This window comes from Scophthalmus maximus, chromosome 17, assembly GCF_022379125.1.
Source record: "Scophthalmus maximus strain ysfricsl-2021 chromosome 17, ASM2237912v1, whole genome shotgun sequence".
NCBI classification, from domain to species: Eukaryota; Metazoa; Chordata; class Actinopteri; order Pleuronectiformes; family Scophthalmidae; genus Scophthalmus; species Scophthalmus maximus.
In genome coordinates this window covers 12,762,125-12,783,429 of record NC_061531.1, presented here as the reverse complement: position 1 = coordinate 12,783,429, position 21,305 = coordinate 12,762,125, and the positions used below count along the sequence as shown (strand labels likewise).

Sequence of the window (21,305 nt, the reverse complement as noted above, 5' to 3'; positions counted from 1 at the left end):
TCTATTAGTGATTTTTGACCTTTTAATAACCTTGAATAGAATAGAAGAAAAAAACAATAGTCCTATTAATATGGGAGGTTAGGAAAAGAGATTCATGAATTTATTATTCATCTATCTGGATTTGCACTGGAACAATAGTGCAATACATTTTTTTTCTGAATTTCAGTTCAAATGTGTGCTAGTTCATGGATAGTTGTTGGCTTCCACTAAACTGTTATAGTTGCAACTAAACTGCTAGACTGCAGAGGTCATTTGTCTTCAGGCAATTTTTGGTAGTTGGCACGGTCACCGCCGCTCACGATCGCAGTGGAGATGACCCTGATTCACATGTCATCCGGCAAAACCAAGATGTATTGCAATCATATGTGATCTGGCCATTCGGGGATGAATATATGTGGTTAAGTATATTAAATTGCATCTCTTAAACTTGAATTAACAAATGTGAATGTGGCCCTAATGGTTGCCAACCCTTTGGCTTGTGTGGCCAGAGCATAGCAGTGGATCTTCCTCGTATGAGCCCTGAATAGGTCAAATTATCCATTCATTTCAATAAAAAAAGGTTTCTTGTGTCTCCTACACAATTTAATCAAGGCCAAAAATATACTAACTTTGCATGAAAAAAAGTAAATATCTGAAAAAGCGTGTAATGCTTGCTGTGGAGGCCTCGACTGCCAGGTGCAATTAAATGTCAGGAAACTGAGGTCCAACATGTACCAAGCACTTCTTCTTGAACACTGTCTATCATTTACAGTAAAACCTGCACTTATCAAATGACAAGTTGTTGTCCTAGATTTGCTTTTGTCATCATTTGGTTTCAGCAATTTTCCACTTTATCCTTTGCGAGTGCATTTACCGATGACATAACGATCACATGTTAGTGGTTTACACGAGTAAACTCCACGTCAAAGTCTATTCTTCTAGTTTGCTTGAGTTCCGCTCTTGTGTGTGTGTGTGTGTGTGTGTGTGTGTGTGTGTGTGTGTGTGTGTGTGTGTGTGAGTCTCTCATGCTCTGATGACTGTAATCTCTGCACTGTGACTCTCACATGATGAAGAAAATCCCACGTGAACCAGCAGCCTGGGGCTGAACACTCCATGGGTTACTCCACCTCAGCTCACATGCTCCTCTGTTCGTACAGTAATGCCCTCGCTCCTTTACCCGCCACATTAGCTTCAGTCCCCCTGACCAAATAAAAGCTCGGGGAGGCTCGTCTCTCAGTGGTTAACAACATGAGGAGCTATTTGACGTTAAAAAAGATTTCCTCGCTGTGGTCGAGGAGGGACGACACGCAGAATGAGTCCACTCCCCTCATACCGAAGGTAAGGGCTCAAATTGAATCCTCTGTTTTGTCTCATTAAGTTTATTTCCTAATATTTGGCACCTCTTTATTCTCAAATATACTTGTGTTCCTCTCCTCCTCTAGCCAAAGGCAGGCTCTGCTAAAGAGGACGCCGAGGAGCTTGGCTATGCCACCACTGAATTCAAGCAACCGGGGACAAACGATGGACAGGCCCACGACAGCCCTGTCTTCTCAAGGCTCCAACCCTTCTACAATTATTCTTTGGTGGACTATTTCCTAAAATATTTCCTGTTCCTATGCAACCTGGTGTTCACAGTTCTGGGCCTGCTGGTCCTTGGTGTAGGGATGTGGGGCCTCATCAGCAAAGAGTCATTTGCTCAGGAGAAGATCGGCAGCATCGGCAGCGACCCAATGCTGCTTCTTCTGACCCTGGGCTTCGTGCTGACTGCGCTCTGCCTGTCGGGCTGTGTCGGCGCCTTGAGGGAGAACGGCGTCTTACTGAAGCTGTTCTCCGCCGCGGTGCTGGTGCTCATCGCCGCCCAGGTGCTGGTCGCCATTGTCCTCTACAGTCTGCAAGATCAGATTGGGGGCTACCTGCGGTCAGGAATGTTAGCTGCCATGGTGCACTACCAGGATGATCTGGATCTGAGGTTCATCGCGGACGAGATTCAATCAAACCTGCAGTGCTGTGGGGCAGACAACTACCGTGACTGGGAAGTCAACATGTGAGTGCGGCAAACTTTTGGTACAATCTACTGGTCACCATGTCGAAATGCATTTAATCTTCGTGTGTGGTTCGGCATGTCATTTATTTCGTTCTCTCCACTTCCTCAGATATTATAACTGCTCAGCTCCAGGGGTGCTGGCCTGCGGTGTCCCCGCAACATGCTGCGTGGACCCTCTGGAGAACGGCACCGTTTGGAACTCTCAGTGTGGTGTGGGAGCCCAGCTGCTCGATGAGTTTACCGCTCAGACGGTGATCTTCCTGGGCGGTTGTCTGGGGGGAATCTCTCGCTGGATCGAGCAGCACAACGGCCTGATAGGGACGGTTGGCATCGTCGTACTGGGCGTCCAGATTCTGACTCTGTTTGTCACTACACGTCTGCTGGAAAGCATCCAGAGGCATAAAATGTATATATGACACGACGTGACAACTTCACAGTCATCGAATGACTGTTGACTGCTTTTGGATCCTGGCCTTGTTTGTCGAATGACCAAAGTCAAAACTAAATCTTCATTCAACTTGATTGCAAATAGTCATATTACTGGACCTGTACTTCACCAAAGGAAAAGAAAAACAAGAAAAAGAAACACTAACTTTGAGGAAGCAAAAACCAACTTCAAATGTCAACGTGCAAAATGCATTGTTTTGCCTGACAAAAATTCATGTTTTTATTCAGGAAGAAATGCCAAATCACAAGTAGACACATTTAACATTCAGACAAGGCTTTGCCAAACTCTAAATTCACCGAATGAGCCTGAACACGTTTCCTGGACAAGTTGTGCTTTTACCCCGAAAAAGAAGGGTCATCAAATGAGGATTCAAAGAAAAGCACAATTTCCAAAAGGCTGATTTGAAAATGATGAGTAACAGAAGCTCATTTATTTGTAAGCCTTAAATCTCCTCATGTGCTCTTGGTGAAAATGAAATCTTAAAAATTAAGTCTTAAAGAAATAATGTAATATATTTGGAGAAATCGCTCATTAGAGTTGGATGAAAAGATCAATTCTAGTTGTCATAGATGGAGGGCTGGTTCTTTTGTGGAACTGTGATAACAATAGTCCAGCAACTGTAAAACCACAACTTGTCATTTGTATAGACCTTGGTTATTGTACAAAATATAATGTGTTGATTGATGAGCTGCTTTAGAGGGTTATTTTTGCTCTGGTGCTTTTTACTCTTCTTTTTAAAAGGGGACAAATAAAGCGTTATAATCGATACCGTGTAATGTCAGCATGGTTTCATACAACACTGTTGAATCTGGCAAAGAGGAAAAGAAAGACGAACAAGAAAATGTATAATATAAATTTTAAAAAAGCTTTATTCTGCATTTGATTACACACAATATGACAAATATTATGCCGAAAACTGTGTTATTCAAAGCCGGGCCTCCGGTTACAGCTCCCACTGCAACCTCGATGGCATTTCAGACACATGCAGCATCAGTGGGTTATGAATGTTACAATGGCAGCTTGAGAGTCTTATGAAAAATAGATTTGATGTATAAAACAACTGAGGCAAAGAACAGCATCCACAATATTCATATATATATATATATATATATATATATATATATATATATATATATATATATATATATATATATATATATTACACATTACACACTTCATCTTGATATTGACGATGCAGCTCGTTGCGGATGGAAGCCACATCATTTCCCTTTGGTGAATATAAACAAGAGTTTCACAGAGACTCAGATGATGCTGTACTGAGCCAGCTCGTGAAGCTCTAGATGGCTGTAGGCTTCCCACGGGCAGATCACAGTGATGTCTGAAAATAGAGAAATTACAATAAGTGAGTGAAAAAAGGGAAAAAGTTGCATTGTTTATGTGTAGGCTGTGACTAAGTCTTCTTACCGGTGCCAAGACCTTCCATTCCCGATATATCCTCTCCAAAGCTAAGAAAGGAAGACAGATATCTTGAGGACGAATTTTCTAGGACTGTGGAAGATGTATATCATTTAATAATTTCATCATTATTAAATGTTTATCAGTGAGGTAACAGTTAAAGAGGTTACACTAAGAAGTTTTTTTCATCATACATTTTTTAATGATGTATTATAATATATAAAATATATTCAGCATACTTGCACTTCAATACTTGATAATAAATTAATTGTAATTCGATAACGTTTTGAATGATGGATTATGGATGAAGGACATTGTGATATATTTTAACTTTAACTTTAGTAAATAACATTTAAAATCCCAATTGTTTTATCCAACCTGTACTCCAAAACTCAAAGATACTGAATGTTGAATTGTTGTGATGATGAATTGTTCTTCAGCTTTTGCTTGTGTGTGTTCAATTTGTCTCATAGTGTTACTCCCCATGGTCATACTATTCCACATATGAAACTTCAAGGTGTTACCATTTTCAAAATATACTTGGTGCACAATTTAATAAAGATTTAAAAGGACAATTCCAACCCAAGATAATTCGTTCAAATACTTGAAATAAAACTAACATACGTGGATGTTTTTTTTATAATACATTCGTGTGTAGGACTTGTTGTTGAATAGAATATAAATATATGTTTTTATATATTGATTTTATTGATGATATGACATTAATTTGAGCAGCCACACGTTTGGATGATCAAATAAACCACGCTGCCATCTAGCGGTGGCTATTGGAGGAACAGCAGTTGCTTTAGCCAATCGGGATGTCCTTTACAGAAAAGATCGTCTATTGTCTGTTTGTAACGCTCTTGGATAGAATTAGCCTTTCGGAAACCAAGCGATGTACTTTATTTAAAAGAAAACTAAAATACACAAGATGCTTCGAAGATGAGATAGATCAGTTAAGGAGTTTAGCAATATGTAAGAGCCTCGACACGACTCCTGGTAACATCCGCGGTGCCCGAAAAAAGAAGTGACAGAGTGAGACCTCGTCACTTTAATACTCCCTTGCGCCCGAGGTCGAGGTTCATAGGTTAAAGGCGCCGTGCACACGCTGCTAGCTCGACATGTGTTGTTGTCTTGTCCTGTCGTGAAATCAAGTGCAGCATCATGGCGAAGAATAGGAAGAACAAAACCAAAGAGTCGGGAAAACAAGCGGCCAAGACCGGGCAGCAGCAAAGGTAACGTAATGAAAGCAACGGAGGAAACAACTAGCTAGCTAAAGCAGCTAGCTAGCTGTTGTTGTTAGCTCTCCGGGCTAGCTGCTAACTTAGCTAAACCCAGTCGTGTATTTGAGAGAGGACATGCGCGGACAGTACACTTCCTCCGTTAGCCAATGTTTGCGTGTGTGTCTTAATTCCAGCGATAAAAAGCTCAAGCGCGATGGCAAACCCAAGAAAGCCAAAGAAGAGGACCACCTCAAACAAATCCCCTTCAGGCTCCGAGAGATAATGAAGAGCAAGGAGATGATGAAGACTGCACCACCCAGGTCCAAAAAGCTTAAAGAGGGTAAGTTAAGAGAAACACACCAACCAAGTTTTTTTTACTCCTGGGGTCATGACTTTGTCTTGTATACAAAGGTGAGGGATTCGTTGTTCTGTCGTTTAGCCATCTCCCTGAAGGTGAAGCCAGAGGACTCCCAGGATGGAGACATACCTGTGCCACACTTCAAGAGGGGCCGGCACGAGACGGAGAGAGCCTACCTGCGGCGCATGGAGAACGCGACCAAACACGTCCTCTTCCTCACCAAGAACCAGGTGGACCGGAAACCGGAGCTGGCCGCAGATCAACAGGAGAGGCCTGCCGACAAGGGCAAGTCGGAGAAAAAGAAGGAGTGAGTAGAGCAGCGTTTAAAAGATGTGCTCTTATATGCTCGGGTGGTAAATACGTTTTCTAATGTTTCATATGCCTGATGTGTGAGGTGGGACACAGATGTCCTTTGGGGACAGAGGAAGAAACGAAAAATGTGATCCTTGGTAGTGTTGTTTATTGCAGCACATTTGTCATCTCTGGTTCAAGATTGAGCCTAAATACAACTAAACATGTATTCTCAGTGATTCTGCTGATCACAATCTCTTCTGTTAATCAGTGAGATAAAATAAAACTAAAAATACGCCCACGTTGAGGTCTTGTGGTGTTTTGATTTCTCTTAAGCAACAGTTAAAAATTCAGAAATATTAAACACCAAAGACCATGAGATCCTCACAGTGGAGGAGCTGGAACAGGACAATGTTTGTCTTTACTGCTTGAATGACTCATTCGATCAATTTGTGATCACGATAATTGCTGATTGAATTGCTTATTCGCTTCACCTTACACTCTACATTAAACATTCAATGATAAAGTGCCCACAGTTAAAAATATATTTTTTGTTTCATTATCCCTGCATTGTAAATGTCTAATTAATCTATTTGATGTCTTGCCACAGGTACGATAAAGGGAGATTACAGAGGCTACAGCTGAAAAAGTTGAACAGACAAGAGGCCGAGTTGGAAAAAGAGATGTATGTTGGTAAGTAATGAAACCATGTTTTTTTCCAGAATGGTTACCACAGCAAAGGGGTGAGAGATGGTTGTTCTTTCCTCTATAATCGTGTACAACAAAATATGTCGGCCGGCTGATGTTGAGACAGACACAGTTAAGTACTCGGTGAACATAGTAGAGCAATTAATATCCAAGGTTGTTGGACTTTGCGTTGTTGGGTGGAACCGAAACAAAACTCCAAATGAATGCTAAAGCTGCCAAAGCTGAATAAGGCTTTTTGTAAAAATAAATTATTGTTTTGTTTTGTAGATCATGTTCCCTTTGGGGAAGTCGCAATGGCCCCACCGTGTTTCAGCTCCAAACCCAAGAAAGCTCCCGTCAAATCTCAGGTAACAGCACCGTGGATTCATCACGTCATCTCATCTTAAATCTTAAAGCTTGAGTAATTGGTTAATTGCAGTTTTCTCCTCTGTCTCCATCAAGGTTTCGAAGGGACTGCTCCTCAACTCCCTCCTTGGCAACACCATGGCCTCCACAACCAAGCCCTCCATGGCCAGACAGAGAATCATGGAGGAGGAGAGGGTGCGAGCAGTGGAGGCCTACCGTCATCTGAAGAAACAGAAACAGCAGCAGCACGAGGCCAGGACTGCCGGCTTGGAAAAGCTCAAGAGCTTTCAGTGATGACTCGCAGTCACTCGTGAATGACTGCTGTGAACGGTGATGTTCAGAAACTGGCACAGATCACAGGAGAGATCTGTATGTGGGAGGGATAGCTCACCAAACCGTAGCTAACTGTCAGGGAAAGAAGCAAAAACATTTGCATCCGCAGGCCACAGTTTGAGGTAAGTTAAGCCTCATTCTGCCACTTTCCTTTTCACATATTTAGTCCAAAAGAGAACTGGACGTTATGATTTAGTGTAACTCATGACAGTGCTATAAAATACACAGGCTTTTTGCTTTTGTTTATTTCACACCCTATATTTACACATTTTCATATTTCCATCTTTAGATAACCACTGTGACATCATTTGTGGTGTGACAGACAATAAAATCATAAATGTAATCCACGGGGAAGATGTAAACCTGATTGTTTTCTGTAGTTCCACTAGATGGCAGTACTCATGTAGGGTGTTGCTTCTGTACTGTTTGTATGGAGGGCTGACACAACATGCTGGCTGAATTATTTTGGACCTCTTTTTCCTCTCTTTTTTAAAATTGAAATGTATTTTTTGGTTTTATGCCATGCTATATTACATATATTGGTTATAAGCTAATTTATGTATTCTGTTACCATGTGTCAGAGTGGAATTTAGTGCAATTTGATATATATAAAAATAAATAAAGTTGATAACAATCTCACCATGACATGTTCCTAATAGCTGTACTGGAGCTTTTTATCATATCGCATGATCTTCATCGGCAGATAGAAAGTCCCCAATTTGTTTTTGTGCGACCGCTTCAGTCCATTTTGGCTTTAAAAACACGGTAACTCAAAAGATCACTCCTGACCTTTCAGAAAACAACAAGTCTCCGGGTCCATTAAGTAGTTTGTTCTGGGGCTTTTCAGTCACACGTTGATTTTTGACTATCATCTGCCAGTTGTTTTCTCAGCTCTCAGAACAATTTGTATCACCTTGGCGGGGAAAGGCACTATACAAATAACTTTGCCTTGCCTCAGCTTGCCCGCTGTTTCCAGGAGAAAGGAACCATCTTTGAATCTCGACAATAAGAATATGAACTCACTTTTTGGGGGACAAAATGTGAAAACTGGTGATACACAGGGTATTACCAGTCCTTCGTACCTTGGTGAGAGCCAGAATCCTGGTATAAATAAACCACCTCCGCTTTTTAAAAAAATGTGGAACACTTATTAGAGCCTGGCACAGCTATTTACATTTGTAATCCTCGAAAGGTTTACTCTCATGAACAAGGCCATTGTTCAGATATTGGCCTCTGGGACAAACTGCACTAATTCAGATGTTGCGTTTGACAATTGATCTTCCATCCCAGATCAAAAAGCAAACATGGCCCCTTTAATATTTATTTTTTGCAATAGTGATCCAAAAGATTAACACCAGATGGTGTAACCTAGTAATACTAAATACCTGTTGTGTTGCCTTCGAGTTCAGTCATTTCTGTTTGTTCAGGTCGACCGGCAAGTTGTTTTTTTTGTTTTTTGTCTTGTGTTTGTCCGCCGAGGGTTGTCACAGTGACAAGGAAATGCATAAAGTGGGGACAGCTGCTTGTGATTGGTAGTGCCTGCTCCCCTGAGACGAGCCCAACAGCCACTGGTCATGAAACCACCCGTGTCCATGTGCATGAGACAGCTGTCAGGGGTGATGCTGCCAGCCAGACAACACAACCAAAACAGATGAGCATCAATAGATGGACACTGAATAATCTAAAGAGACAGTGAGCATCATCTGAACTGTTGTTTAGTAAATCTTGGTTGGCCTACTGTTTTTGGACCTTTTGAAGTCCATCGATTATCATTTAGCACAATTTGACTGAAGCTGCCGTCTATCCACACACTACTTGATGTGATTTTGGAAAATTCAGTGAAGCGATAATATCTTGGCATCAGCGTGAAGTGAAATTAATTTGAGTACCTGTGTGATTCGCCTGTGTTCAAGGACAAGCCTATTTAAATAAATCATTTTTGATTCACACCCTGGCGGAACTCCCACAATATACAGTAGATTCGGAAAAGAGAAAAAAACTATAACCGTTTGCTCATTCTTCGTCCAGTATTGACATTGTGTAGAACTCAGAGACATATATTGGACTTTTCATGTTATTTTTTATGGGACATTTTGAACATAAAACAACAGTTTTAAATTCAAAATGTTTGTCCCCAGCTCAATATCACTGACACTTTGTGTCCCCACTATTTCTCTCTCACACACACGCGCACGCACACACACCGGCCGTCATGATAAATCTTATCCCTGTTGTTTTAATGTCAAAGCCCTTTTCATATCTTATTTCATATTTCTATATGCTGACTACGCATGTGCATCAAGGAGCCCTGCTGCTTTGGGTTGCATCCAGGTCTTGATTTTTTTTTAAGGTGTTTATAAAAAAGGATTGAAATAATTAACAATAACTATACAATAAAGATATTGTGCAACACCAAGATGACCCATTCTCTTATGTAATCACATCCTTGCAAGACAAGACATTGGCAATGTTTTTATATATTTATACTGTGGGCTCCATTTTCTGCAACGTTAGACTGTAACTACTGAGTGAAGAGTTTGTTGTTGTACGAAACTCGAACCTCTTTGCTCTTGCTTTTTTTTACATTTGGATACACTTTTTCCCAGTTGACAAGCTGCACTGCTTATCTGCAGGTTGGTTTTGCAACTCTATGCATCATTTTTTTTTTTCATATCTGTTGGGGGTCAAAGTGCACAGTTGTACGTTTTCTGGTCTGTCTGATTTGCAGTTCGCGAGAAATGACTCGTGGCCGCTGACGGTACAGGATGGAGGGAGTCAGTGGGTGAGAGCTTAGTCAGCCTGCTGCTAGGCAGCCACGGCTCACTCTGAGGCTCCATTAGTATGTGTGTGTGTGTGTGTGTGTCTGTCCCCCCATAAAGCTTATCAAGCCAAAATATGTAAATCCTTGTTCCAGGCGGTATAGATGGCCTTGCGACACTTCCTCTTTCGGCACCTGTTACACCTTTCTGGCTGCCTTCTCGTGAGTAGCTTGCCTGTTACAAAATCAAATGACCCAACAGCCTCTCACAGGATTTCATTAAGCTTGACGTGCTAAATAAGTTAGAAATGACATATTTTTCATGAAATTCATGAATCCAGAACACTACAAAATCAAATGGGTTTCAGAGGAAAGTCTGAATCACAACTGTATTATGTAACCTGTGAACCTGGTATGTATGTTACAGACAGTCAGCAAAGAATGACGGCACTAAAAAAGAAAATCATACTGGTTAATGTAGTCACAATTTACAGACATTCACTCGATACTGCACACAACTAAGGCTATAGCCACTTTGCGTTTGAATCCTCGTACTTGATCCTCGTCTATTGTTTCTCTACCACCAACATACAGTACAGTCGGTCAGTTGAGTTTCCTTATAGAAGGCAGAGTAATTGCTTTCCCACAGAGGCACATACAGTGCATTCCACTCTTTCTCTTGGTTGATGGTTCTCATGGGTCCAGTGAGTGGAGCGACAAGTGAGAAAAGCAGGTTAACAGTTGACATCAGGGTTTCAAGCTCTAGTTTCCATAGACAAGTGAGAATGGAAATGAAATAGAGGAGCTGAGCTGAGGACCTTTCCATGTGGAAATCCTCCAGTTGTCGTAGTGTTTAGTTTTTTGACGCTCGCCCTCCGTACACACAGAACAGACAATCGGCGCAAAAAAAGGGAACAAAAATAGTGTAAGACAATTAGGAAGTGTGTGAAATGAACTCATATTGCTGGGGGATTCAACACGGGATGTGATCATTTAACGTATCTTCCTGAAGGAAGAGAAAGGGGGAAGCGTTATATATTTGCTACTAGGAACTCTGATGAAGATTTATTTCAAAGTGCAGTGTTCTCTCGACATTCTCCCTGTGTGTGACAGTTCTCAGGAGGGTAAGGACGTGGCTGAACGAGGCAGGGAGCCGCTGCTTCCTGGATGCAGAGAGGATTGGGTGGCTCGCAAGTACATCGCATCTTGGTCCATCTACAGAAACACGCAGAGAGGGGATTATTCCAGATGTGATGACGAGGGGGATGTTGCGGCGGCGGCGGGTATTGCGAACACACTCACCTTCGACAGCCCCTTGGCAATCAGGGCTAATTCAGTGGGCTGGTACACACGACTTCGTACATGACCGTTGTAAGCCCCATACGGAGACACTGGCTTCATGGGCACTGGTGAAGAAAAGGTGGGAGAGGACTGAAGAAATAGTCTTTTTTTTTTCAGTCCAATATATGATACATTCAAAAAAGAATGCAAATGACACATCTGCCACTTTTTAAAAAAGGACACTTGAACAACACACTGGCAACACACATCTACGCAATATTGACCAGTTAATGTGAATCAGTATTTTCTACATATGTAAGGAACATTTTGCACAACCTGGATATTTTTGATTCTTTAATAGAAGGCTGCAGTATAATATGTCTATTTAAATATAGTGTCATACTGTCAGACTCTGCATTTTCTTAATTTCTTTTTTCAACCTGTCATCCAAACACTGTACTTCTCGTCCTCCTAAACAGGGTACATCAATGATAATGTCACGATCTAAAACTTCCAAGCCAATGCTGTTTACAAGTAAATTAATACAATTATTTAAACACTTTGCATTATAGTGAAACTGTGAAATAGTGATTTCTGTCTCCAAGTGAGCAGGTAAAGTTACTGCCTCATAATGTCGGCCGAGGACACAACCTTAGGAAGTAGATCGGACTTTATAAAAATAAAAAAGAAGCCTTGTGCATAAATGGCACAGGAAGAAAACTGAGTCCAAATGTGCAAAGTAGATCCAAACCTAGTCTGTACTTATTTGTGTTTTGGATGGATGTGTTGTTTTTCATGCTGTTGACATAATTTCAATAAACAAGAAACATGTAATACTGTTTTAAATCTTTTATCTATGCCCCTCAACCCATCACATTTAAATCTACAAGAGACGAACAAAGACTAAAAGTCAGAATTCAACATATTTTTGACCCCCAAAAATATCTGCAATTACAGTGTGTTATTGTCATCAGCCTCCCAGTTGTTTATATGTGTGAGTGATAATTTATTTCTGTCAGATTAACCATAGACTACAACGTGTCATGCTGTACCTGCCGGAGGCTCGTCCATAGAGAAAGCCTTATTCTCCAGGTGCACATTCTGGAGAGGGCTCTCCGGCTTCTTGAGGATGCTGTCACAAACCAGGCTCCTGGTAGGATAGACGTGTTCCCCGTCATGGGGCTGCTCCTTGTCCGGGTCTTCCTGGGTCAGTAAGCAGACTTCTGGGATGGCGTAGAGGATGAGGAACACCCAGGCGTTTAACGCCACAGCTACGGCCAGAGTAGGATCATCCCAGCTGGGATTTCCGACCACTCCGTTCCCATGGATGTACATAACAACCCAGGTGACCCAGATGGCCACGGTGAGTAGCCCCGTGATCAGGATGAAAGCACCATCCTTGCGCCACTGCTTGTGTGTCAGTGAGGGTATAGCCATCAGCACAACAGCAAGCAGGAGAACCATTACATAGATGAGTGCCATCACGAAGTCCTGGTTAGCGATGCTGCAGGACAGGTCGGGGACAGTGACACCTCCCGGTGGCCTCCTGACCACGGTGATGATGAGCCACTCTGTGTTGATGATCACCTCGACCAGCCACAGACCCAGGGCTCCCAGGCATAGCATCCAACTCCTGGGTCCCCGGCCTCTCCGCTCCAGCAGGGCAAGCCACAGCCCATGCATCGCCAGGCAGGCTAGACAGCCCGAGAACAGCACTCCGAACAGGAACCTGCGTGCATCACAGCTGGTGGAGTACCGGCCCACGATGAAGGCAAAAGTGAGTCCAAAGAGTCCCAGGGTGAAGACCAGAATGCCAGCCTGCAGGGCCACCGTGCCCTTTCTCTTCTTGTCCGTCACAAACGGTAAGAAGGCAATGAGGGTGATGAGCAGGACAAAGGAAGACACCCCACCAGCGGCAGCAACGGCCTCCACAACGACCCCCCACACTGTGGTCAGGTCACACAGGTTGTAATATATGGAGCTGATGCTGGAGCCACATCCCTTTGGAGCACCGGTCGGGTCCATGGCTTCACTGCAGATCTCCTTTTTCTTTTCTTTTCTTTTTCAAAAAAACTGCCACAAAAAAAAACACCTTGGTTATTGACATGAATTCAAATACTTTAATAAGTTCTATATCATTTGCATCCCTGATTATTAAAATAGGCGACAACAGACTTCGCATGCATCTGACAATAAGAGATGTCGGAGGCAGGTTATGACGACTGTGTCATTGCACAGTAAAGGTAAACAGTAGGGATCGGCAGACTGAATGGACCAACTGAGGGCCGAGATTCATCCAAGTGACAGAGGAATCCAATAATCAAACCCTTTGTCTCCCCTGCCTTTAATCATCATCATCATCATCATCGTGCTGTGGCGAGTGTGAACCACAGATCAGATACAGCTTGTAGCTTTGCTGCACCATTTAATTCACAGAGGCTCCATTCGAACATTTAACCATGAGACATAATGAGTATTCCCCCTTCCTGTTCCGGCAGATGTGGCCTGTCAGTGAATGGGAAAAAACATGGTTTAATTCAAGGTTAAAGATTTTTACGTGTTCTACTTCTACCTTCACTAACAGTTTCCTCTTGTAACGTCCACAAATCTGACTTTATCATCAGGGCCTTAAATGATGACCTTGAAGTTTGGTGCTAAACTGAAAATAAGTCACAGTGCAAGATTATAAATCCTCCTCCTGCTTTGACTGAATAAACAATTTACGACCTATGGACATTTGATTATGTTACAGGGCTGAAGACGGGGCGTTTTCTTTACGGCCCAGGAAACCTAGAGGCACAGCACTCAAACCGAAACGGCAAACAAACCCCATGAATGTATCGACATTATAGTGACTGTAGTAAGAGTTTGAGTCTACATGGTGATTCTCCACCAGAGGATTCTCACCTGGGCTCTTGACTCGCGGGAGCAGCTCCGACAGGTGACTCAGGTGGGGAGGATACCCCCCCCCCCCCCCGCCCCGAAATCAAACTGGCCCTTCTCGCGACTGAATTTCCCCCCTCGAGTATTTTCAAGCTCCTGATAAATTGTTCCAACAAAATGTTTCTTTCTCACTTAATTGATCCGCGTTTTGTTGTTGTTGTTGTTGTTGTTGTTGTTGTTTGTTTTCCCGCCCCCTGGTTGCGATCACGCGCACTGCCCCGTCCGCCCGCGCGCTCCTCCTCGGGCTGTTACCGGACCATAATGTCATCCACTCACCAATAGACGTGATATTTGGTCCTTCTACCAGGGGAATAGTCTCTCTCTCTCTCTCTCTCTCTCTCTCTCTCAAGTCAGCCCCAGCCCGTCCCCCCTCGTCCGGCCGCTCCGGCGTTTGCAGCTTTGCATATTGTGTGAGATTAGCAGCCAGCCTACTTATTTGTTTCAGGCGGTTTACATCCAAACAAAGGCGCCTCTCACCTCTCCGCTGACACGTCCACTTGGACGCGAGGCTGGGAGTCGTGCCCTGACGCATTGATGATTGGCGATTAACGCCGTCGAATGATGCGATCACTTTTGTGATGATGATGATGATGATGATGAGTCTTAATGGGTCATCTCTTGTGAAATGATCAGCTCCTTTCACGCACAGCAATTATACTTTCTGAGGCGCCTTACTCTTAGTTTTATTCAGGAAAATGCCCTGAATTCAGGAGTAATTCAACACAACTATATATATATGCCACCAAGAGCACATTTTAATAATGAAATGAACACCTTACAAATGCATAACAATAATGAGTGACATATTCATACATTTTCTCTCCTAAAGGGGCCACCATCGTCAGAGGGGGAGACGGTTCCATCCAGTTTGCGGAGCCCCCTGGTGGGAAGTATTGCTATTGGAGGACTCCTCTGTGGGGGGGGGGATTGACACACAATCAAATCAGATTACACAACAAAATAGATCTTGCCATTGATCTGTTGTTTGGCCAAGCCACTTAACAACCTTTTGAATAATGAGAGCATTGACTGATGCCATTGATTTCTTTAAGCTTTTAGAGGAAAGTAATGAATGTAAAAATGTTTACACATTTGAAATCTGCCGAAATACTCGGGTACAATGCCATTGTTGGCGTTGGAAGTCAAAGGTTGTGTTCTTTTAATGAGGAAAAATACTTTGCCATGAAAAAAGTGAGTAAAAGTGATGCATTTGCTAGATGGGATGTTTTATGCGGAGGCATAACTGTGAAACATAACATCAAAATGCACCATCTCTGCATATTCCGTGGTGTTCTACACTCTTCTGATTATCTTTCATTTATTTAACACTTTAAACTGTTTACAAATTTACATGCATTCAGCATATATGTCGTGTTTTGGAGACCTGATCATCTGGTGCATTCCCCCTGGGTTCAGCACAGGAGTAAGGTCATCCAGGACACCTTGTTGAAGTATATTCTGGCATGCAGCCGTGCACTAAACATACTGTTTATACTGTGTGATGGAGCCCCATGTGGTGCATCGATCCCCTCGATGGATCTTGTCCGGAGGGGTGCTCTCGCAAAACCCAGAGACTAGTCAATCCATTCCTTTGCACTGTGGTCCTTTTAGGGGATTCTTAATAGCAGCTAATCTCAAAGGAGAAAGCAATGTGACCTAAATGAAGGACATACCCTTTTCAGACACAAAAAGGGCTTTGGGTTTATTCTCATGCAATATTCAATTTTGTAGCTGAACACCATTTTCTCGAATCAATTATTTGCATTTAACTGCATTCATATTTGCGCATTTTTGTGTTTTTTTTCAGAAGACAGGCGATGCCGACGTGTTGTCAAGTCGAGGATGTTGCAGCTTCATTAGGGAACCTCAGCACCGCTCTCCTCTGCGAACCTGTCAGGTTATTCATAGCAGTCTCAGGTTGGGGATCTTGCAAGACCTCTCTCCTACTGCATCGTTACTGCTGCCTGGCAGCCTTCAGTGCTTCACCACAAACCCATTCCCTCTGAAATGATGCCTTTCTCATGTCCGTCCCACAGTGAGCACACATAGAAGCAGAATTGGAGCTCTTTTAAACATCCTTCATCACAATGCAGCGTGTAAGTTCAACTTTGCAACTGGACTAATGGTTGGTCAGATGCATTGATTTTTTTTTTTGATTTTTTTTTAAACATCAGATCCATATTATGATTTCCAGAATTTTTTAACGGGAATCTCGATATTGACTGACCCATCTCTGTCTGCCATTTCACCCCTGTTGTATCCCTGTTGGTGCATGTTATTCTAGGATGCATGAGCCGTTTCTCATGTCACGTTGAGTCATTACAGCGTTTCATATTGACTATCATAGCTCTGAGGTTGGTATGTTCCCTGCCAGCAGCAACGTTAGCTCCATAGCCGGCTGGAATTTGTCTATAGCACACAACCTTGTGCACCCTGTAGGGTTTGGGATGAAGCAACTGCTCATATATAGCACCTAAAATATAGTTTTTCATGAACACAATGATGTACTAAGAATTTTCTTTTCAAATGGCTAACTAAAAATATGTATTTCGACTTGAGTAAACTCTACAAAATCCTGATTGCCAGTTGAATTTGATAATCAGAGCTTGGCTTCAATTTGTGATTAACATGCCGTCAGCTGAAAAACTGCCCTATGAATGGATTATGAAATTTGATTGATTGCAGTTGGTCATACATATTAGAGCCTCAATTACTTTTGGCAGATAGTCTCAGTGGCAACCTTCTCTAATTAATCCTTAATTAATAGACTAATTAAATGCCACCGATTGTGCTTGGCGTAGATTTCATAAACAAAACTTTGCCGTCCAGAGAATTGTTGCTCTCTGAAATCCCTCACAACACAAAACTGCATTAGTATTGATTGTTAATAGTGTCTAACCCCCTGACTTTTAAACTAACACAAAATAGAATTTAAAAAAAACAAACCAGGATCAATACCATGTAACATCCAAAAGGGAGAAATTCTAAATCAAAGCTGTCGCTATAGCAACGCCCCTGCCAGATTCCACCAATCAATGTAGTCTGTGGGGTTGCGAGATGCGCCAGGGAAAGGCCAGCGTCCTACATAAAGAGTGTGGGACAGGGAGCCGGGCGGCACAGGAGGGGCAACACACACACACCTTTCTGCTCGCACGCGACAAAGGCACAGCAGCAAGAGGAAGGGTCAGGAAAGAGTGGCACAGTGAAAGGGAAGCGAGGCAGGGGATATCTGAGGAGATATGGTACGCTCACGTGAACAAGGGATCCCTGCCTGGGTCTATGTGGGCACCCTGTTCATCTTCATCCACTTCCACTCTGTCTCAGTTAGAGGAGGTAAGACAGGAAATTTGCATGACTAGTTTAACATTTTTAGCTTTTTAAAGAGTCATCCCTCTTTTTTTGTAGCTTTTTGTTAATATCCTACATTGTGAGTAGAAGCTGTATTGTTCTATTTCAGTCCAGCTTCCCCCATGCTGTCAGTGGGTAGTAGGGCACAGCATGAATGTGTGGCTCTCACTCAGCCTCGGGGTAGGGGATGGGTATCTGTCTGTTCTACTCATCCTGTCCTCATCTATCTGTCTGCTGGGCGCAGAGAAAGACAGGCAAGTGCATTTGCTGCCTGGCTTTGTGCTGGCTCAATAATACAGTGCACAAAAACACTGAGGGAAAAGCTTTTCCTACTCATAAGAAGATCTGATTTTGGGTGATTTGGACCAAAGCTATTGAAGGCCACATTCCTTTGCCGTCAGATTAGATTTCATTTGAATTTCCTTGCGAGCACAGACTCATCAAATCCTACTGAGTATGAAATGTTTTATTTAATGTTGTCTGCTCTTCTCAGCTTGAGCGGAAGAAACACTGAATAATTCTTCATTTGTTGTTTTGGTCTTTGAATTGAATCTGTCAGATCTTCTTCTTTTACAGAATCTGCAAAAGTAAAAAAAAATCTGTAACAGCAGGTTTTGTTCCCATAAGAATTTCAGTTCGGGATTTACTGAGCTAGAATGATTTGTTCATACGCACCTCCACACACTCGATCTGCCCAGCTGACTCAGGGTGCTGGCTGGCTAATTGGAAAAAAGGTGACTTTGAAGTGGGGGCACTTGATTGTGGTGGAGAAATGAAGACTGTGAGGCATCCCAGGGAGCCAAATGCGCTCCCCCTGTGTCTCATTAAACCCCCAATAACAGGCCGGCGAAGCTGCCGTTGGCTGTGGCAGCGCAGAATGGAAACAGCAGCTTGTCATGCTGAGTCTTTCATGTTTGATTCTACAGTAAGTGCCACTTGTACTTATGCTCAAGAGGACACAGAGAAGCAGCCATCCTGCAATGGCGCTGCAAACTCTGGATCCCTTTTCTGGGCACCTGATATCTGAGGTTTTCTGACTCAGCCACCTGGATTTTTGCCCCCATTCTCTATTAATTGAAACCCGAAGAATCGAAGCCTGTGCAAGTCAGCTTTTTCCGTGACACACACGCACACACACAGTATTATCAGTTGTGGCTCAGTCGAAGGGTTGGGGATTGCTTTTCCAGTTCTTGATGCGTCAAATCTGAGTTGATGGAGCAACTGAACGCAAATTCTGCTGTGAATTCTCAGAGGGCGAAATCTGTTTGATGCAGAATAGGGCAATATGAAGAATGTGAGGTACAGTTTGAATTCCGAGGTAAATGAAAACAACTTGAAGTATTTCAAAACACTGTAACTGTAGCTCACATTTCAATTGCAGAAAAACAAGCGAAATTTCCTTTGATGATTATGTCCCTGTCACGTGTTCCTATTGTCCACAATCTCGCTCTTTCCACAGCTGCTCTGAAGCAGGAGGTGCCACTGGACAATGGGGCCACGGTGCTGAACCACTCCATGGGTTTGGTGCAGCGCATGGAGATGCTGCTGGCCATGGGGAACAGCAGCGATGTCACCCTGCAGGTGAAGACCATCAACACGGACGAGGTGAAGGTGATCCAGGCGCACAGCCTGCTTCTCACCCTGCAGAGTGACGTGTTTGAGGAACTGCTGCTCAGCCGCAACAACAGTGCCCTGGTTTTGAGGGAGACGCCCGACTGCGCCGCCGTCTTTGACAAGTTTGTCAGGTGAGGGTGACTCACGGTGTAGATATTTCGTTCGAGTTAATGGGGTTTAATTAAACCAAACCATTCAAGAAACTGCTTGGTGATGTCTTTGGATTTCCCACAGGTACAAATTTATGGGTCTTTGCCCAACATTACGCGTCTCTTCTATTCTATTTGGAGAAGTGAGATGCTCCATCTTGTGAAATATTCTATAATTAGGCCCACTGTTTGAGGCTCGCTCTAACATCGGACAGTGTGGGTTTTCTCAGTGACTCAGATAGGAGGAGAGAACAGAACAGCTTTTCAGTTTTCTTTTTTTAAGATGAGTGTTACAGATTTTTCTTCTCTTGCAGGTATCTGTACTGTGGTGACATCTCAGTGCGGCTAGATCAGGCCATTTCTCTGCATAAGCTGGCCAGCAAGTATCATGTCTGGGGTTTGCAGCAGGGTCTGACCCAATATATGACCCAGCATCTGTCCAGTGATTCCCCCATGGGTCATGTGGTTGGTTGGTACAACTATGCGCTGCAAATTGGGGATGTGGCTCTGCGGGACAGCTGCCTGCAGTACCTGTCCTGGAACCTATCGTCTGTGCTGCAGAGCGGAGAATGGGGCTCCATCAGTGAAGACCTGCTCCTCTCTTTGCTCCAGCGCTCTGACCTCATTCTGCAGAGTGAGCTGGAGCTCTACGAGGCCCTGGAGGCCTGGATAAGCCAGAACCAGCCTGTCAGTTCAACGGTGCAGAGTGCCCTAAGGACTGTTCGATATGGCATGATCCCACCTCAGCACCTCTTCCGCCTTCAGAAGCAATCGCCCCTTATGCTCAAGTATTACGAGTCCGTCCGCGATCTCCTCTACCTTGCATTCCAATTTCACTCCGCCTCACCTATCCACCTGGCCAAGTACTTTGAAGTCAACTGCAGTATTTTCACTCCCCGTAACTACCTGTCCTCCTCCTGGGGTTCCTCTTGGGTCATCAATAATCCCACCCGTGATGACCGCAGTTTCAGCTTCCAGACTCAGCTTGGGCCCAGCGGCCATGACTCCAGTAAGAGGGTGACATGGAACGCCCTCTTCTCCCCTCGCTGGCTCCCACTCAGTGCCAGGTCAACTTACACTGAGCTGGGCGCTATGCAGCCCACCCGCACAGAGGGAGGTCGACCTCGCATTATCGTGACGCCAGCCACTTCTAGTTCAGACTTTGCCGGTGTGAGTTTCCAGAAGACGGTGATCGTGATGGCAAGGCAGCAGGGAAAAGTGGTGGTCCGCCACGTCTACAACTTCCACCAAAGCACGGAGGAGGCTGGAGATTTCCTGGCCGAGGCTGACCTGCAGCGCCGTGCATCAGAATACCTAATTGACAGCTCCCTCTATCTGCACATTATAATAAAACCTCTCTACCATACCCTCCTTGTCGCTAAGAAATAAAGGCAGGGATTTGGTGTGGCCATCTCTGGTTCCCCCCTCCACCCACACAATCACATGCACTGTTATTTAGTTGTGTCGACTTCCAACTATTTAGCAAGAAGTTGTATGGTACAATCAAGGATTCACAATCTTACAGCTCAGCAGTGATTACAACATCCGTTTCTTCAGTATTTGGTGCATACTCATAACTTTTCTCAGTACTGTATTTGTTCAAATATTTTATAGTCTGACTGTTTGTTCCTTAAATGTATTAAATCTGTGTGATGGATAATGTTGTTTGCATAAGTGCTATAGACGCTTTGCTTTAAAATAAACTGTTATTGCAATTAATTTGTATGTATTTTACGATTCTGCAGTAGGCTTTAGATTTTTAGTTCATTGCTCTTGTATCCTGTGACATATATTTATATATACAAACCAAAATGTGTAAGTTAATTTATTAAGTGCAATCCTACTACCGGTGTTATTTTGTGTAATGTAGTTTACTTGCAAAACAGTGGCGCTAATGTTGTTGTTGTTTTTTTACTGTTACACAGGCATTTTATCCTATAGCTTTTAAAAGCAACTACCCAAGCATGCATTTTCATCCTGAAACTAACATTCAATAAAAATCAATATTGATAAATGGTTTGGTGTAATTGGTGCAAAAATTAAATGTTGGAACGTTCTTTCATTTGA

The 21,305-nt window shown here is 43.2% G+C and overlaps 4 protein-coding genes and 1 long non-coding RNA gene across 7 annotated transcripts; 3 read left to right on the top strand and 2 right to left on the bottom strand.

Moving 5' to 3' along the window:
• Positions 1-1,121: 1,121 nt before the first annotated feature.
• Positions 1,122-3,567, top strand: LOC118288527 (tetraspanin-10). The gene is made up of 3 exons (XM_035614743.2): positions 1,122-1,317; positions 1,422-2,023; positions 2,133-3,567. Exons 1-3 carry the CDS (start codon positions 1,228-1,230, stop codon positions 2,437-2,439), a joined length of 999 nt encoding a protein of 332 aa, XP_035470636.1. The 5' UTR covers positions 1,122-1,227; the 3' UTR covers positions 2,440-3,567.
• A 59-nt stretch (positions 3,568-3,626) lies between these two features.
• LOC118288531 lies at positions 3,627-5,658 on the bottom strand. The gene is made up of 3 exons (XR_004785880.2): positions 5,475-5,658; positions 3,897-3,937; positions 3,627-3,810 (listed from the first exon to the last, which is right to left on the bottom strand). It is a non-coding gene; the product is annotated as an uncharacterized LOC118288531 (long non-coding RNA).
• ccdc137 (coiled-coil domain containing 137) lies at positions 4,939-7,784 on the top strand. Its single transcript, XM_035614745.2, has 6 exons — positions 4,939-5,122; positions 5,305-5,450; positions 5,550-5,775; positions 6,370-6,452; positions 6,735-6,814; positions 6,909-7,784. The coding sequence occupies exons 1-6, from the start codon at positions 5,052-5,054 to the stop codon at positions 7,104-7,106; spliced, it is 804 nt and encodes a 267-aa protein (XP_035470638.1). The 5' UTR covers positions 4,939-5,051; the 3' UTR covers positions 7,107-7,784.
• Positions 7,785-8,532: 748 nt separating this feature from the next.
• LOC118288526 (G-protein coupled receptor family C group 5 member C-like) lies at positions 8,533-14,530 on the bottom strand. 3 transcript variants are annotated; one of them, XM_035614739.2, is made up of 4 exons: positions 14,404-14,530; positions 12,237-13,257; positions 11,206-11,309; positions 8,533-11,118 (listed from the first exon to the last, which is right to left on the bottom strand). In XM_035614739.2, the coding sequence occupies exons 2-4, from the start codon at positions 13,207-13,209 to the stop codon at positions 11,020-11,022; spliced, it is 1,176 nt and encodes a 391-aa protein (XP_035470632.2). In that variant the 5' UTR covers positions 13,210-13,257; positions 14,404-14,530; the 3' UTR covers positions 8,533-11,019. The 3 variants fall into 3 exon arrangements, with proteins under 3 accessions (XP_035470632.2, XP_035470631.2, XP_035470634.2); XM_035614738.2 differs by lacking the exon at positions 14,404-14,530 and adding an exon at positions 14,092-14,391; XM_035614741.2 differs by lacking the exon at positions 14,404-14,530 and adding an exon at positions 14,260-14,391.
• Positions 14,531-17,177: 2,647 nt separating this feature from the next.
• On the top strand, positions 17,178-21,252 carry btbd17b (BTB (POZ) domain containing 17b). The gene is made up of 3 exons (XM_035614736.1): positions 17,178-17,460; positions 18,935-19,220; positions 19,553-21,252. The coding sequence occupies exons 1-3, from the start codon at positions 17,367-17,369 to the stop codon at positions 20,625-20,627; spliced, it is 1,455 nt and encodes a 484-aa protein (XP_035470629.1). The 5' UTR covers positions 17,178-17,366; the 3' UTR covers positions 20,628-21,252.
• Positions 21,253-21,305: the final 53 nt, after the last annotated feature.